General features: G+C 30.3%; 1 protein-coding gene across 1 annotated transcript; it reads right to left on the bottom strand.

Annotated features, from left to right (window-relative positions):
• Positions 1-1,396: 1,396 nt before the first annotated feature.
• LOC141457292 (E3 ubiquitin-protein ligase SHPRH) lies at positions 1,397-16,646 on the bottom strand. The gene is made up of 18 exons (XM_074134055.1): positions 16,004-16,646; positions 13,886-14,526; positions 13,481-13,600; positions 12,994-13,234; positions 12,549-12,813; positions 11,996-12,098; positions 11,651-11,899; positions 11,365-11,502; positions 9,725-9,918; positions 9,457-9,636; positions 9,144-9,373; positions 8,239-8,375; positions 6,833-6,955; positions 6,565-6,723; positions 6,187-6,468; positions 5,980-6,087; positions 5,213-5,367; positions 1,397-4,644 (listed from the first exon to the last, which is right to left on the bottom strand). Exons 1-18 carry the CDS (start codon positions 16,191-16,193, stop codon positions 4,497-4,499), a joined length of 3,663 nt encoding a protein of 1,220 aa, XP_073990156.1. The 5' UTR covers positions 16,194-16,646; the 3' UTR covers positions 1,397-4,496.
• Positions 16,647-16,771: the final 125 nt, after the last annotated feature.

Raw genomic sequence — 16,771 nt, 5'->3', positions numbered from 1 at the left:
ATACTAATGAAAAATGACGCTAGTTGTTGTCCATACACTTCGCAAAAGTACTTGAGGCTCAGGAAGGGTGCCAAAATAGCATTTTGATGATACATTTTCATCCAACCCAAATTTATCTATTTCCAAAACAATCTCCGCCAATAAATTTTTCATGGGAAGTGCCTTCTATGAAAATCTCGGGGTTTCGATCAAACCACTTCAGCAATACTATTAATTAATTATAATTTATTCATCTAACTCTTCAAAGGAATCAAATTTCTCAATAAACAGTAAATCGGCGAACTAATATCATTTCATGAATATGAAAAAACTAAAAACAATCATCATCCTACAAGTTTAGTTCTGCGCTTTGTCAAACTATTTTGAAAATACTTTTAGAAACACTTTACTTATCACACAAAATTTGATTGTCTTTCAGTTCATTAGCTTGGCTTCCTTCAAGATCACTCTACTATAACACATCAATGAGATCGTCTACCTAACGAATTAGCGAATCTCTAGAAAATGGAGAATAATATTAAACAATTCTTGGCTGTGACTTCAAACTTCAAGAAGTATTTGTCCAATTGTTACATTCTCACTATTGGTTCTCGTTAGCGCTTCTAAGTGACAAAAGAAAACGAAATAAGAAAAATCTTATCAAAGAGTGTCACTTTCAGGGATCAATTTCAAAACGATGTGGCTTTGTCTAGCAATGTGCGAAACCTTCACTTATTTCAATCTATAGTTTGAATCGACCCTATGTACAAAAACCAGTTACATCGAGTCCGGCATAAACGAGGCTACTTTTGAATAGTTCTAAATTGATTCTCATGTATCATCTCACAAATGGATTAAATCAGAATCCGAAGATGGTTAAGATATAGTCATCTCAACTAAACAGCTTCTTCTATTCCTCAAAAATTGCTTAATTAAATCTTCAATCAGGACAAAATAACATGAAAACAGCAGCACTTACTGCTTCTTGATGGAAAAACATCAGTAAGCACCCACCAAAAAAAGATTTTTTTTCCCTTTGAACTTCTTTAGATTATTTAAAAACTTCTGATTTTTAAGAAGTTAGACAAGCAATAATTATTTTTCTTTTGTTTATTTTAATTTTTTATAATAAAAACAAATTTGGTAAAATATTTTATTTTTTAAAGACTACAAGTTTATACATACCATGAATGACTAAAAAAAACACAACACAGCTGAACACCTTTACTCAATTTTTCAATTAGTCAGAGTAAAAAACACTGATTTTTGTTATTGAACAAAATAAATTTGCTCAGCTAACTTCAGTAAACGAGAAATTCAGAATAAAGTTAATACTGCAGTTAATACTTACAAAAACTACAATAATGTCTAAATGTCATTTATAAATTAAGAGGAAATGCTTTTGCCTTTTTAAAAAATAGAATTGAATGGAATGGAAATTGTTTTAAAGTCCAACATTTAATTTAATATAGCTCAATTTCAAACAAGAGTTTAAAAGTAATTACAAGATTAGTTCAGATTTGAAATTATTCAGAATTAACTTAAAGCATACATGAGTTATAAACACGTGGAGATCTTAAAATGTCATTAGGTTTTCTCTGTCGCCAACAATGCTAATATAATATAGATAAAGTAGAGTTTAGTCTACTTGATGTGATAGGAGGCTCTCAATGTTACATTTGTTGGTACAAGAGTCATAGTGCGTTATCATCTACACGATTATATTGAAGACAATATTTTGCTAAATTCTTAACAATCTTAACAATGTTTATAATTAAATCATTGTTTAAAGAGTGCAACGGCGCGTAAAGAAGTTAACTTGAGCCCATCGAACAATATGAAAGGTTTATTTTTTCCGAAGTTTTCAATAAATTATTACAGAAAATAATCTTAAATTATTTCTTCCTAAATTCTTAAATTACTTTTAATTGTAAAATTATTTGTAAAAATAATTATTTGTTAAATTATTATTTGCAGTTAAAAGCTAAGAACGATTAACATACGAGTGTACCTTCCAATAAAAAAAGAAAAGTTTTTTTTTTGATAAATTTGCATGCATTATTTTTTTTTATTTATTTTTCATTTTTTTTATGTATTTCGTTTTTAAATTGAGGTGCTAAACCAGTCACCTGGGGCCTACTTAGTGCACTGTCCGCCTCAAGGCAGTAACTGAAAGAATCAAGACAGTAAACTGACGTCAAGGAAAAAAAATCTAAGGACAACCAGCTGTTTTCGAACCCTGAGCTAAATTGTACTCAATACTTTAAATTGTATTAACAAAACCATCTAATCAATAATTAATCTGCAGATATGTTTGTAAAAATTACTAATAGGCAGTGGAATGATCAGCATTTTTAAAATACTTCATCAATCAGCAATTATGTACTCTCCGAGAGTTAATTTAATCATTTATGGCATATTAAGAACTAAACAAAAATTATTATTCCTTTAATAACTATAAACAATTGACATAGAGTTAATGCAATTTTTTTAAAGCATTGAGCAAAAAAATAATTGTCTTTTTTGTTGTATATTTTATAATGTGGCAGTAGAAAAATGTCAAAATTACTAATTTTAATAATTAAGAAAATTTAAAACCATAATACAGTATCTTTTTGGACTTTGAACTATTGTATTTTCTTGCATAACTCACGGAAGCTTACAAGGACGAATGTCCAAAAAAAACCTTAAAAGATTAACGAAGAAAGTTTAATCCACAATTTATTCTGGCTAGAGAGAAAAAAAAACAATCCATAATTTAATGCATAATGATTTACAAACCAATACTTAAATATCTTCGCAAGTAACGATATAACTTGATTGAATCATATTAAATAATATAAATAATAGTGAATGATTATTCACTCTTTTTTATCAATTCACTTCATATCCCCCTCATTCTAATTTACGATTTTCGAAGCACATCGTACAATCAATTTAGGATTCTGAGAAACGAGAGGGAGGCAAAGTGAATAGGAAGATTAAGAGAAATTTTACTGAAAAAGGTTAACCAATGGAGATTTTACACTTCAACCAATGCATTTTAAATTTTAATGTATCTCTAAGTTCCTTAGATCTAAATAAAAAGAAATATTTCAACTTTTTGAACATTTATCATCACATAAATGGTTACTTTGTGTTTTTAATTAATTTCAATTACATTTAATTAACTATTAAGATTAAGATTTTCAAATATCACAGTTGAAAATTATGATCACAATGTGGGGCAGTGTTTGCCAACAAATTACTTGAGTTACTTAATTTTCGAAGTTGATGATTAATATTACGACGTCTTTAGGTACGGTTTCGGTATTTATGGAACAGTTTCAAGTCAATTTGAGTACGAATTGCTACTTAAAAGCAGTTTCATATATGTTTAAAACAAAATAATGAATTCGTTGGCAAAATAAAATTAAAATTCAAATAGACTCATGTTTTCATGAAAACTGTCATTAAAATAATCATGAAAGGATATTGGTAAGCTTTAATGTTATTTATATCTTCTGCAATCGTAATGCATTTCATTTATAAGAGGGTACCATCGGAGATTTTTGAAAATAATACAATTTCCACGCAAGTTATGTACTTTTCAGCTGCATGAACTGTTAGTAGTAACTTTATAATTGTACTCAATAATAGTGGCAATTACCAGGTAGATAATGATCGCACTGAGCAATTCCTTTCACGACTAAAGGGTCCGAGTTTTATTTAAAAAAGATTGTGGCCAACTTGCGGAGTTTTAATAACTGCTTGTTAAATTCGACCATCAAGGTTCAGACGTCAACCCAGGGAGATTTCTTGGTCCGACCAAGCTCAGTTTACCTAGAATATTAATCTCAACTATTCTTTTTAATTAATGCACTTTTTGACTTATAAAGTAATTAGACACCAGGCGGCCCATGAAGTTTTCATGTGGAGGTGCTGGATAAGTAACGAAACAGGCTCAATTTAATGCAAAATGAACTTATTACTTTACCCAATACTTTTGCGCATTTTCTAAAAAATAACTCTAACAACTTTCCTTAATATGTTTGATTTTATCCGTCGTGGCATGCATTTTTATAGTATTCTTTAATTTTTTTAAATCTTGTTATTATTACATCCATTTAGATTGAATAATTTTGCTATAAAAATCATTTTATGGCAGTTCTAAAAGAGCTAAATGAGAATGTCAAGTGAGTGTTCACACCTTAACGGTTAAACATTTATCTCTAAACTATCTGAGAGGTCTATGTGTCACTAATTTCTAAGTTATACTCAATATTCATCACGATTGACAATGTTCTGACGCAATCTCTAAACAATTTGTAATAGTGTATAAAAAATAAAGTGCAGTGAATTACAAATCTATAGTATAACCAAACATAAAACTATCAATCTTGCTGCTCGTTTTAAAAAAAACAACTTAAAATCACCAATACAAAAAATTTTTTTGTTAAAAAATTGTAAACAAAAATAAAAACAAGTTCAGAGTATTTGAGACGATAACAATAAATATGTGTTTTTTTAAAAATGTGTTAACCATCTTTAATCCCGCCGCCTAATATAAATAAATCATCAAGCTGTTTCAATGTTAGATTTTTTTCAGAACTTACGCCTTCTAATGAGCTTACCATTCGCTCTTCAATTGTCTTCTCAACTACAAAACGATGCACAAAGGTAGGCCTAGAAACCAATGATGTCAACAAATTAGAGGAGACATTATGCTAAGGCATATAAAATAATTAAAATAATAATAATATAAAAAGTAATAAGAAAAATAGTAATAATAAGAAGAAAAAGAAAAATGATAATGATAATAATAATAACAATAATAATAATAATAATACAGCTAGGGAAGGGATTAGCTATGAGGTTAGCATACTGGACTCCCACGCGGAGGTCCCGGGTTCGAATCCAGCAGCTGACCCTTAGATTTTCTCTTCCTAGGAGCTTCTTACAGCTCACTGTCCGGTGATGGACAGTGTTGTCTGTAACGAGAGAACACTGTCCGGAGGCCGGCAGTGCACTGGAAAAAGCTCCGGGCGCTAATGACCTCAGCTGTTGATGCGCCAAAAAAAAAAAAAAAAAGAAAAAAAATAATACAGCTCACTGTCCGGTGATGGACAGTATTGTCTGTAACGAGAGAACACTGTCCGGAGGCCGGCTGTGCACTGGAAAAAGCTCCAGGCGCCAATAACCTTAGATGTTGACGCGCCTTAAATCATTAATAAAAAAAATAAATAAATAATACCTTGTCTGGCCAATACGATGCACTCTACCTGCTGCTTGTAGTTCATCAGCTGGGTTGAGAATGGGCTCCACTAGAAATACATGGGTCGCTTCTACAATGTTTAAACCTTTGCCTCCAAGCCGAAGTGGGAGCAGCAAAGCAGTAACAGGTTTTGTCTTAAAAAGATACACACACTCTTTGGAAATATAAATAAACAAAATATACGGTATTTATATTATTTACGGACTTAGCATGATAAGAAACAAAGAAGTTTATCCTGGCTTTTGCGCTTTAAAACGTATTAAATAAAGAACACAAACAAGAACGGGCGTTAAAGAATTAACGTGATTGCATAAATGAATGATTGAAAAATAATTCCAACTGAAATTACACAACAAAAGAATTATTTTCAACTTCACAGTTCTAAGGACCTTAAACCCATCTATTTATATAAGTTCGTTGTTAATAAATGGAATGTTACATTACTCTTTTGACTCTTTAGAGTGATTTTATAACATAACTTCACCTTCAAATAGTCTGAAATATCAGCTTTTTTTAAGAAACCATGAATATGTTTTTACGATATATATTATTACTGTTACATTTTATGTATACACATAAAAGCTCTGGGACCCGTTAGCGAATGCTTTCTCGCCAACTCTAGTAGAATCTTCTACTCTCAAATGCAGAAAGGTAAGCTTCATGTTAAGCTTACCTCACTTACCTTATTGATCCCCTGGTATGAAAGTGGTATTTTATTTAGGATACAGAAAATTTTAGTTCATTACCTTAAACTGTTGAAGTCCATTTTTAAATTTGGATAGAGTGGAAAAACGTCTGAACGATATTTCATTACTTTCTAATGCATCACATAACAGATCTAACACTTTTTCCCACTGTAATGAAATTCACTACACTCGTTAAAATTTCAATACTTTAATTATACATTTAATAAAATTATTAAATTAAATAGCTTAGTTTACATAAGAACTGACCGTAGAAAAAATGAGGACTTTCACGTCAGGATCCTCTTGTCTTAGTTGTAACAGTTGCGCTGTGATTGCTTCCACTTTAGTAGAAAATGATCCATTCACCTTGATATCGCTTCCTTCTTTTAAAACGCCAGATGCTTCCCTATTTGCAACTACGTACGATAAATCTCCTTTACCAGTTCTCATTCGACAAAGGGGGCATTCCACTTCACCCGACATACCCATATCTAATAATGTTGGGATACATTGAAAACAAACGCAATGACCACATTCCATAACAGACCACTGTTGAATAGGAAATATGTAAGCATAATTTGAAAATTTTCAAAGAATAATACAATAAGTGCAACGCAATAAAATGCAGCTAAAATGTAAGCTAACTTTATCATTGAGAGATTCGTGACAAACAGGGCACGCTTCCTGGGATACGGAACCATTCGTTTTAAGATTCTGTAAATATTGAAGAATTCCTCCTTTCTTTCTTAATTTTACTAAAGCTTCTGTGGCATCCCATTCAAACTTACTCATTTGGGCATCAATCTTAAATAAAAGCAAAAAAAACATAAAAATTTTCACTGACCTTAAATATAGCATTTGGAAATAATATTAAAAGGTAATATGAGGTAAAAATAAATTTAACAAAACTAACCTCAACTGATCGCACTATAAAGGAATCTAATGGTATTTTCTTATTTCGAAACTGCAATTCCTCTAAAGCTGTCGGAAGTCTCAGACGAATTTTAGCCATTGATAGTTCGTCTCTTATATTGATCTAGAAAAATGATTTTTAATGAAGTTACTGATATTTTTTACTTTTTACAATGGCAACAAAGGATGAGATCAAGGTTTGAAAGGCTCGAAAATCAGTAAAAAGCTTCTCTCATTTGGGTGTGTCCTTTTTCCCGTACAGGATTATTTCGCATACACCTAAAACCTATTTCTACTAAAGCTAATCTGGCTCAAGGGGTAGTTTTAGATGTTGTGAAAAGGCCAAATCTTCTTCAAAGGATTCTATCATAGTTTTGAACAATTCTTTGTTCTATTAGACTATCTTTTATGCTGCTCAAGTTTAAAGTTTACTAATGATTTGGAACGAATTCAACTACAGTTTTTTAAACGCCTTTTTCACCTTAAGAGATAAGTTCCTTATTTTTTAATCTCCTTAAATATAAGTGGTATATCTAATAGTTAATATACTAAAGAAATTTGGAATGGATTCTGTGTTAAATCTTGAATCCCCCAAAGTAATTACAGTAATATTTCAAACATAATTTTTAATTACAAATCTTATTTTCGGAACAAAGATTTAAGTCAGATGTTTACATTTAGCTATAATCTCTTTTATTTAGATTTTTTTGAAACTAATAACATGGTTTAAAGCTACATATGTAACTTCTGATCTCATTTTAACTTGAAGCGCTTAATTGCTCAGTTCAAACTATCTGACGAAATATATATATCTAAATTTACTTTTCGAAGAAATATGTTAATATTAAATCATTCTGATAAATCCCCTGTTTACGAAAATAATTTAATCGATTTCTATCATTTCTAAGCAAACTATCCACTTTAACTCTTTAAGATTGCAGCTTGTTTCAGAATTGTTGGGTTTACATTTAACTCTTTTAGCAACTCGTCTTGAAAAAGTTGTAAAACTTAGATCAGGTAATAAATTGATTGATTAAACTTTTATTATTTTCAATTAAAAACTATCAAACTATTAGATGGAGTTCCATAATAATAGGCGCCCGGAGAATAAGAAGGGTACTGCTGATTACCGCTCAGTGAAGTTTACTAGAAAGAGAAAATTGACGAAAGCCCTGTTCTTACCGGGTACGTCCACTGTTTTACCAACTGAACTAATCCTTACATTTTATTGTTACAATTATTTTTTAAATTAATATGGGGCGTTTATTGGTTTTTGGGAAATTGGCAGTTCCTAAGTTCAAGTCCTGACAGTAGCTACTTTTCACTGTTAGAAAAAATGATACTAATAAATAACATTTTTATAATTACTAGCATTCATTGAATCCTATAAATTCTTATTGCACTTACAGTGTGAGATAACGCCATCCACTCCGCTCTCAACCATTTGAATTCTTTCCTTACAGTTTCCAGAAGTGCCAAATGACATTGAGACTCCTCTATCCAATTAGTGTTCATTCTTTTCAGTCTTGCATATGTTGAAAGAACTGAATAAGAAAAAAAATGAAGTGGTGCTTTTTAATGAAAAATTTTACAAACAAATAAAAATAATAATATCCGTTTTTTAGTTTGCTAGGAGCACCATTGGCAAAGCAAAGCCATCTCCATGGACTAGGTGGTGACACATGGAAAGAAAAAATAAAATTGTCCAAGAGAAATAACATAGTTAAAAGGTGGATGACCACTTAGCAAATTTTTTTTTTTAAACTCGAAAACATGTAGAAGATATACTATTTGAAATAGAAGGAAAGAGGTCAACATGTAAGCAACATACAAGTGTGATTAGCAGACGATATGGGAGGTATTTTTGTATGAATTTTTATGTATCGAATAAGAAAGGTTTCAACGACTAACGCGGGAGTTAAGGAAAACTTAATGCTAAGGAATACAATATAATGTATTAACACCTTTCAAGATTAAATTTACCTTCAACTAAAAATTAGTTGTTTTAAAACTCACTTATAAAATAATTCAACTTAATTATATTTTTGTTATTGTTTTAATTATTCGTTATAACAAATAAAAGTTAGTCACTGAAACATTTTTCGAAGCAAATTATTTTGTTTGAAACGAAGGAGCTGAAGTTTAAACTACCCCCTGGAGTTGTACTTGAAAAAAGGGCGTTTTAATTATCCATTATTGAACGTTAGTAACTTGTTTCAAATAATCCATATAACAAAGTGAATTGCTATTTTCATAAAAATTAAAAATTTTAAGTTGTTCCTAACTTTATTCTTTGTTAACAAAAACGTTACCTTTTAAAATTCTTTCCTGCTGAGCTGGTTTCCAATTACTTTCTTTTTTAGTTGTCAGAACTTCTACCTCTTTCAGTCCAGCAACGACTTTATTATCTGGATCAAAATAATCATCGTCATCGTTAGAACGATCGTTTCCTCGAGATTTTAGATTTTGTTTATTTATTGAAAAAATTGAAGCTTCATACTTTTTCAATAAAGATTCGGCGAAACACAAATGACAAGTAAATCTGAAACAATTTCTTTTTTTACATTAAATACTTTTGAAAAACGGTTTAAATATTTATAGAAACTAAATTTTTCAACTAATTACTTGACATTTTTATTCTTCTTTTTGGTTTGAGTGAGATGGCAATCAGAAGCGGCCAAGGTTAGTTCTCCCTTAGGGACTAGTTCCAGCTTTCTAAGCGCTGATATAACTTCTTGCCTTAAGGAATCAGCATTAGCTAACCAAACAGATATTTCTCTATGCACTGCTGGAATATTTCTTAGTCTAAAAAATAAATTATACATTTGTACTATAGTTAATGAACATTTCTAAGATAATTCATTTAAATAAAAAATTTAAATTAAATAATTACTTAGATGAAAGGCAGACTTGTCCTGTGGTTTTATTATCATCAAGATCAGATTTAATCCTTTCTAAAACATCCGTACGATCACTGCTCCAATTTAAGACATGTTCCCACCAAGATGAATAACCTAGTGTTCTTCCTCCGCATTGTTCAGCTACTAAAGCGCTCATTTTTGCTACACTAACTCTAGTGTTTAGTAACTGCGAGAAAAGAATGAAAATAATTTTAAAAAAAGTATTTTAGATAGAACAAAAAACATTTTAATAAGTCCATTTCGAATTAATGGTGAATAAGAGAAAAATTTATTTGGGTGATATAGATAGTGGCACTAAAGTAATACACTGCGACTGATATGCTCCAATCACAGCACTAAACAAGGCAACCAGTACATCCAGCAACAAACTTTGCCAAAATTTTACAAATAGTGATTTATTTTTCATATACGTTTATATGAAAACGTGTAACTTAAAATAATTTATCGAGAAGTTTTCCTAATAATTAATTATTAATAATAATTATTATATTCTTGTAAATAAAAACACCACCTCAAACTTTTTTTGGTCTTTTTTGTCTTTTTTAAATTTTTTACCAGATTTTTCAAAACGGTTGAGTGTATCGCCATTCTTAGCGTCATCTTCAGCTGTTAAACGTCTAAAAAACAAAATTGCTAATATCTTCCATATGTTTACAAAGTTTGTACGATATAAAAAACATTACTTGGATATATCGCACGTATTTTGTGGTTTCATATGTGTAAACAATTTAAAAATATAATATGAGATGCAAACATTAATGAAAAAGTAATGTATGAAATATATAAATATGAATAACATACATAAGACTTTAAAGTAATATATAGTGATGTATATTTTCTGATTTTTTACAGTACATTTTCTAACATAAGAAAGATAATGTTCAATTTTTGTAATTAGAAGTTAATTAAAAGTAGATGAAGCTACTGAGAACATCAAAAAGTCCCAATATGTTTAAAAATCTAAATTGTAAAAAATTAAAGAGACTCAAAAATGAATGTTATAAGGGTTTTTCTTGAATTAATATATCAAGAAGCATTAGATTACAAGAAATAATTACAAAAATGTCAACTATTTAAAGAGATTTTAACAAATCTAAAAAGTCTAAAAAGGGGACTTCAGACTAGCTAGTCATACTCTTAATTCTCTAAATACATACAGCGCTCTATAAGCAAACAAGTAAATAATGAATGCGAAAGTTCTTTTTTATTTGGTAAATAATTAAGAAATAGATGTGGTTGCTAAAAGAAGCAGCAATAATAATTTTTCGAAAATTTATCTTTACTGAAGAAAGTAAATTTAGTTCTACTTAACAATTTTATATAACAATGTAAAGAAAAAAAAATCAATTAACAAAATATACATGTCAAGTTACTTTCACTAATTTTTATGGATCACACCGAAGTATAGCGTTTTTCTGTTAACAGTTTCTAATTAACATCCAATATTTATTACATAGACCAGCTTTAAAAGATATTTAGAATTAGTAACATGGCAGCTACTGATTTTATTTTTGTTTTATTACTGTTACCGCTAGTAATGAAGAAGAGACTTATCGCACGCCTCAGATGTTTCAATAAGAAGTTAAATCTGACTTTTAAGAATAATCTATACCTGTTTATCACATTTTTGTAGAAATGTTTGTTCGAGAACAGAAGCTTCCTCCAACAGTTTATCATCTCGCAAAGTTGGAGGCACATTTTCACCATGCTCATTAAGTACTTCAGCAAGATTAAATAATGTATGTATCATCTATGGATATAAAATAAAAATAAAATTATTTATAACAGTAATTTCTTTCGCAAACACATTCTCTACATTGTTAACAATATTATTATACATAAGTGCGTAAAACGAGCAAAAAGTTAAAGAGAAAAATAATGTAACTAAAGTAAACTACCTGTAAAGTATCTACTAATGCTAACTCTCTAAATTCTTCTGCAAACTGTAAAACCAGCCTATAATGTTTGACAGCTTCAGGCCAATCGCCCAGTATGATTTTCAAGGCAGCTTTACCATTATAACAAGAAACTACAGTACGTAATGCCACTTCAACTTCAGACTTTGCTTTCGCTATCATATTTGTCATTAATTCATCCATCGTTATCATATGTTTTCCGCTACCGCTGATAAAACGTCCTCTGACTGCCTGCATAAGTGTATTTATATTAGATTTAAATCATCCACAGTTATTAGAAAAAAAAATTAATAAAATAACAATATAAAAGAAGAAAACAATATAAACCTGAGGATGTATGCAAGCCTGTCTCAGTTTTATTAAAGGAATCATTAGTTGATGAGATAATCTCCGATCAACAGCGTTTAGTGATACATTTAGATTATCCAATCTAAAAATAAAATATTTATGTTTACATTAATTTACACAAAATTTAAACTGAATGAAAAAAAAATCATTAGTTATCGAAAATAATTCCGAATTTAAAAGTAAATAACTTATTGCCTTAAACTGATCGGAACAGTATCAGAACAACATGCAAATTAAAATGGGCTATATTATTTACTTTTCAAATCGGTTTCCGTTGAAAACACAAATTCGAAAATCTGCTCGATTGCAACTTTCACTAGATTTTCATTTTACAACTCCAGAAGGGGGCAATAAACAATCTGGTGTTATATGTACATAAGTTTAAACGACCTATTGTTATATGTACATAAGTTTTTACTTTTGTTTTATATTATATTTATTTTGTTTTAAATATATATATACATATATTTTATATATATATATTTTAAAAACTTATAATCATACTTTTGTATTTATTAAACTAATAATTTACCTGATTAATTTGTCTCTAAATTTTCCAGTACATTCTCTATGCATTCTTTGATAAAAATAGCCTTCAATTGGTGAAAAACTAAGCCAATGAGTGACTACAGATTGATCTGGCACACCTAGCATGTGGTATACATCAATTTTATTGCTTCTCCATAATAATCGGCCAAGTAACGAAAAGAGATTGTCTTTATTCTCAGTTAGCCTATCCCAGGCGGTTGCTGAAGAAAATGGGACGACTTGGAGATACTGCATCAATCCGAACAAATCTGTTGAATAAAAAAATGTTAGCAAATTTGTTATTTTTCAAAAACTACACAATTAACTGGATTTATAAGAAAAATCAATTCCAAGAGAACAGGCTTCTTAATAGATTATGTACACTTAAAGAAATACTTGCTATTAATGGGAGATTTATACTTCTGATGTGAATATCTATAATGCCAAACCTTGTATGGACTTCTGAATGGGAGTGCCGGTGACGGCCCATCGGTGATTGGCATGTAGCTGGCGTGCCATTGTTGCTATCCTGGTCGAAACGCCTTCAACCATTTGAGCTTCATCAAGACACAACCTCCACCAATAAACGCAAGGAAGTGGTGATTTTGCTGTATGAAATTTCTTTGCATGACGTAATACTCTAGGCTCAACTGCTTCAAGTTCAGTATAATTTAATTCTCTCTGTAACACCTAAATAAAAATAGCAATAATGAAAATTTAACAACCTTATATAAATGTGACTATGGAAGTGAAAGAGAACGTAAAAGCAGTCTATTTTTATTCATCAATATTAAGATATCTTTACATAAAATATGTTATGGCAAAAAAATGTAGTATGTAGTAGAGTAAAAACACTTACTTTTAAAATAAATATTATTTATTTATTTTTTTAATTCTTATTCAAATTGATGTGTGCAAGGAGAGTACGTGAAATACCTGGTAAGTTGTGATAACTATATCATTATCCGCTAGGGTTGCCGGTTGAATATATTTATTTCCTTTTACACCTTCATATAATAACACTTTGAGTTTCATACCTTTTACATGGTTATCAATCTAAAATCAGAACAAATATAAGTTTTTAAATAATCTGAATTCAATTTAAGTATTAAGAGTCTATAAGGGGGATTTTCTGAAGTCAGAATGCCCGGCTCTGTGAAAAGACAGTAAATATCTTCAATAACGCAACAAAGATCTATTATTCTATTGAGACAGCAGGACGCCAAATGGCTTCTACTTCTGCGGGAAGTATGAAAAAAAGTTAATCAATACAATTAATGTTTCTATCTTCAGAACTATTTTAATTCAAGACAGTTCTCTTGGTATAATCTACAAACATACCTCTGAGATCCATTGCTGAAATATGGGACTAGGTGCCACAATGAATGTAGCCCTGGATGGCATTGGTTCTCGTTTAGTCCAACAATCAGAACAGAAAAAACTCCCTTCTTCAGGTTCATAATCTAGTCCTGCACAAACTAAATGTAAAGTATGTCCACAATTACAACACTGAGCAGCTGAATCATCATCTGGGGCTCCATCGCAATAACACCTTAACTGAGGTGTTTCAGGCCTTTTGACAGGTTTCGCCTGAGATGTGGTTGATACAGAAGAAAGTGAATCTTCATACCATTTTCGTAAAAGTGTGTACTTATCCTGCTTTAGTCCAACTTTTTTTACACTTCGCCTGGTCTCTTTAGAATTACTAGACGCGATGGAAATCACGGATTCTATGGTTTCTTCAATTCTAATCCTTTTTGCTGTTTCTTCATCTTCTTCTTCGCTGTCTTCTTCTTCTGATAACGAAGAATAACGTATCTTTCTTTTTCGCGAACGGGGCTGTTTACGTTTCTTTCGCTCTGGAAGACTCGGCGTTTTTATATCAGATTGGTTACTTAGTATACAGGCTAAAACTTCAATGGTTTTTCCAAGCCCCATTTCATCCGCTAAGATACCTCCAGACGGCAATGTAATTTTTTCTCCTGCAAATACAAAATTATTGAAAAATACATAGAATAGTCTCAGATTATTCGGATAACAATTCAATCCCAAATTAAAGATCCGATAGATCAATTGATTGAGGAAATAATAATATTTCCAACTTGTTTTTCTCAAAAAAACTATCCGTCCATCACATTTTATAGGTAACCTAAAATAATTTTATTCTTTGTTTGAATAATTTAATAGCAATATCCCTAAATATGTAAGAGAGTGGAATACTCAAATACATATCAGCCACTCAGAACAGAGTACTAAGAAATATTTTTTCATTCCTTATCCTAAACAATGGATTCCAAATTGATTATTAATGAAAAGTAAATATTGACTTCATCCCTAAAAACAAATATAAATGCATATTACTGGTAACATAAATTTGGACGCCGCATCATTAACAGCCAAAATGGAAAAAATTGGTTCAATTTTCAAATGCGAAATTTCTAGCAAGATATTTAAACTAATAAATTCGTGATATAATATTTTAGATTTTTTAAGTTCAGGGTCAGGTTGTAAGTCTACAGATTGAATGATTCAGCAGTTTTTTTTTTTTTTTTATAATTTCTTTATTTAATTCAAGCTGTTTGTTGTTATTATCTAACTCAATCCCTCAAGATATGAAAATGATAATTCCGACAGGTCGGTCTTTAAATAAATAAAAATAGAAAAGTATACTTTAGCATTTCATCCTGCACAATAATTGCACATAAACAAGTAAAATATATATATATATATATATATAAAAGAAATTAAAAACGTGATAATGTGAAAATTGATTGGAGTTTCATGAAGCTGGTTATGAGAAATGTTCTGTTTCTTGTCCCAAGAAATACTCTACAATGTGAATGAAAAGGTAAGTGTAATAAAAAAAAAAAAAATACTTAGATTCCAGAACAGTAGTATTTGACATAGACTTTCAGAGTGCTAGACAGACATAATCTGACCTTATAAAGCACGATAGGTCAGAAAACATCTACTTAGGGTGTTCCACTGGTGGAGGCTAGGATAGGTAAACGTCTTTTGTGCCCTATCACATTGGATGACACTTGGAGACCGATTAGTAGGAAATGCTGAACATGTAGAAGGCGAATTTCAGAGTAGGGCACATAGTCCCTTGTAAAAGAGACTGTAATGGATGAAAAAAAGCTGTAGGAGTAGTAGTGCTGGAAACTAGCCAATCCGGAGCCGAAACCATACTATACGTGAGCTTAAACGGGTAACTTAACTCTGAAATAGTTATCCGAAGTTACAACAAGCCTTACTAAAAATCTGGTCGCACAAACATATCGTAGACAATTATTTTGACAAAGTAATATAACCCTACTCAATAAGTGTCATCATAAACAGTTCTAGAAATTGTTCTATCGTAAACTTAATAGTATAGAGTGTTATTTCAGTAAAAATGCAGAATAGGACCTTTATAACCCGTATCTAAAATTTAGATATTGTAAAAACCTATATTACCTTCAAACACAAATTGTTCCAAGTGAGCATATTTTTCTCGGTGCAGCATCCATTTGACTGCCTCTAATTGGTAGGGTCTTAAAGTAACGTTTAATTTATCTTCTTCTACCGATTCCACTGGTTTAAAACTTTCGTTTTCGTGAAATTTTGCAATGAATTTATATAAATCTTCGACTTCAGGAACTGCCATTTGTAGTAAATTTAAGGTCGAGAAAAGTACGTAGGTGTTTTCTGTCTGTAACTGATATTTCTAATTTATCTTAACAAAAATTTAGATTGTGAAAATTAATAAAACTAACAAATGCCGGTTTGTTTAAGGAAACCTTCCTACAGGTTACTTCATGTTTACATTCATTGATTTTGTCTTAATACAATTGCACTATTTAGTTTTTCACAAGGAAACTTTTACGTTATCTCTTTATTAAAAGCCTAGTACAAAATCTTTTGAATCTCGTGCCCTTCCACACATCCTCGCCATTACTATAAAATGTGTAAACATTATGTATGTGTTAAATTAGAGCTTATTTAGTATAACTCAGAACTGAGACATGAACACAATTAACATGAAAACAAACAAAAATCTAAAAACAAGACTAAAAACAGTGAAGCCAATTCATTAGCTATACATGTATCATAACCTTATTCTGTCATAATCCTTGACATTTAATATCGATAAAATATAAACATCTAAAATAATCGTTATTATAAATCGATATTTGATGAACTTATTACATATTTTACTATTCAAAATGATAAAGTATTAAATGA

This window comes from Rhodnius prolixus, unplaced genomic scaffold (genome assembly GCF_049639745.1).
Source record: "Rhodnius prolixus isolate KJV_2025 unplaced genomic scaffold, Rpr scaffold_10, whole genome shotgun sequence".
In the NCBI taxonomy this organism is placed as follows: domain Eukaryota; kingdom Metazoa; phylum Arthropoda; class Insecta; order Hemiptera; family Reduviidae; genus Rhodnius; species Rhodnius prolixus.
The sequence above is the reverse complement of the archived record's forward strand: the minus strand, read 5'-3'. Positions and strand labels throughout refer to the sequence as shown.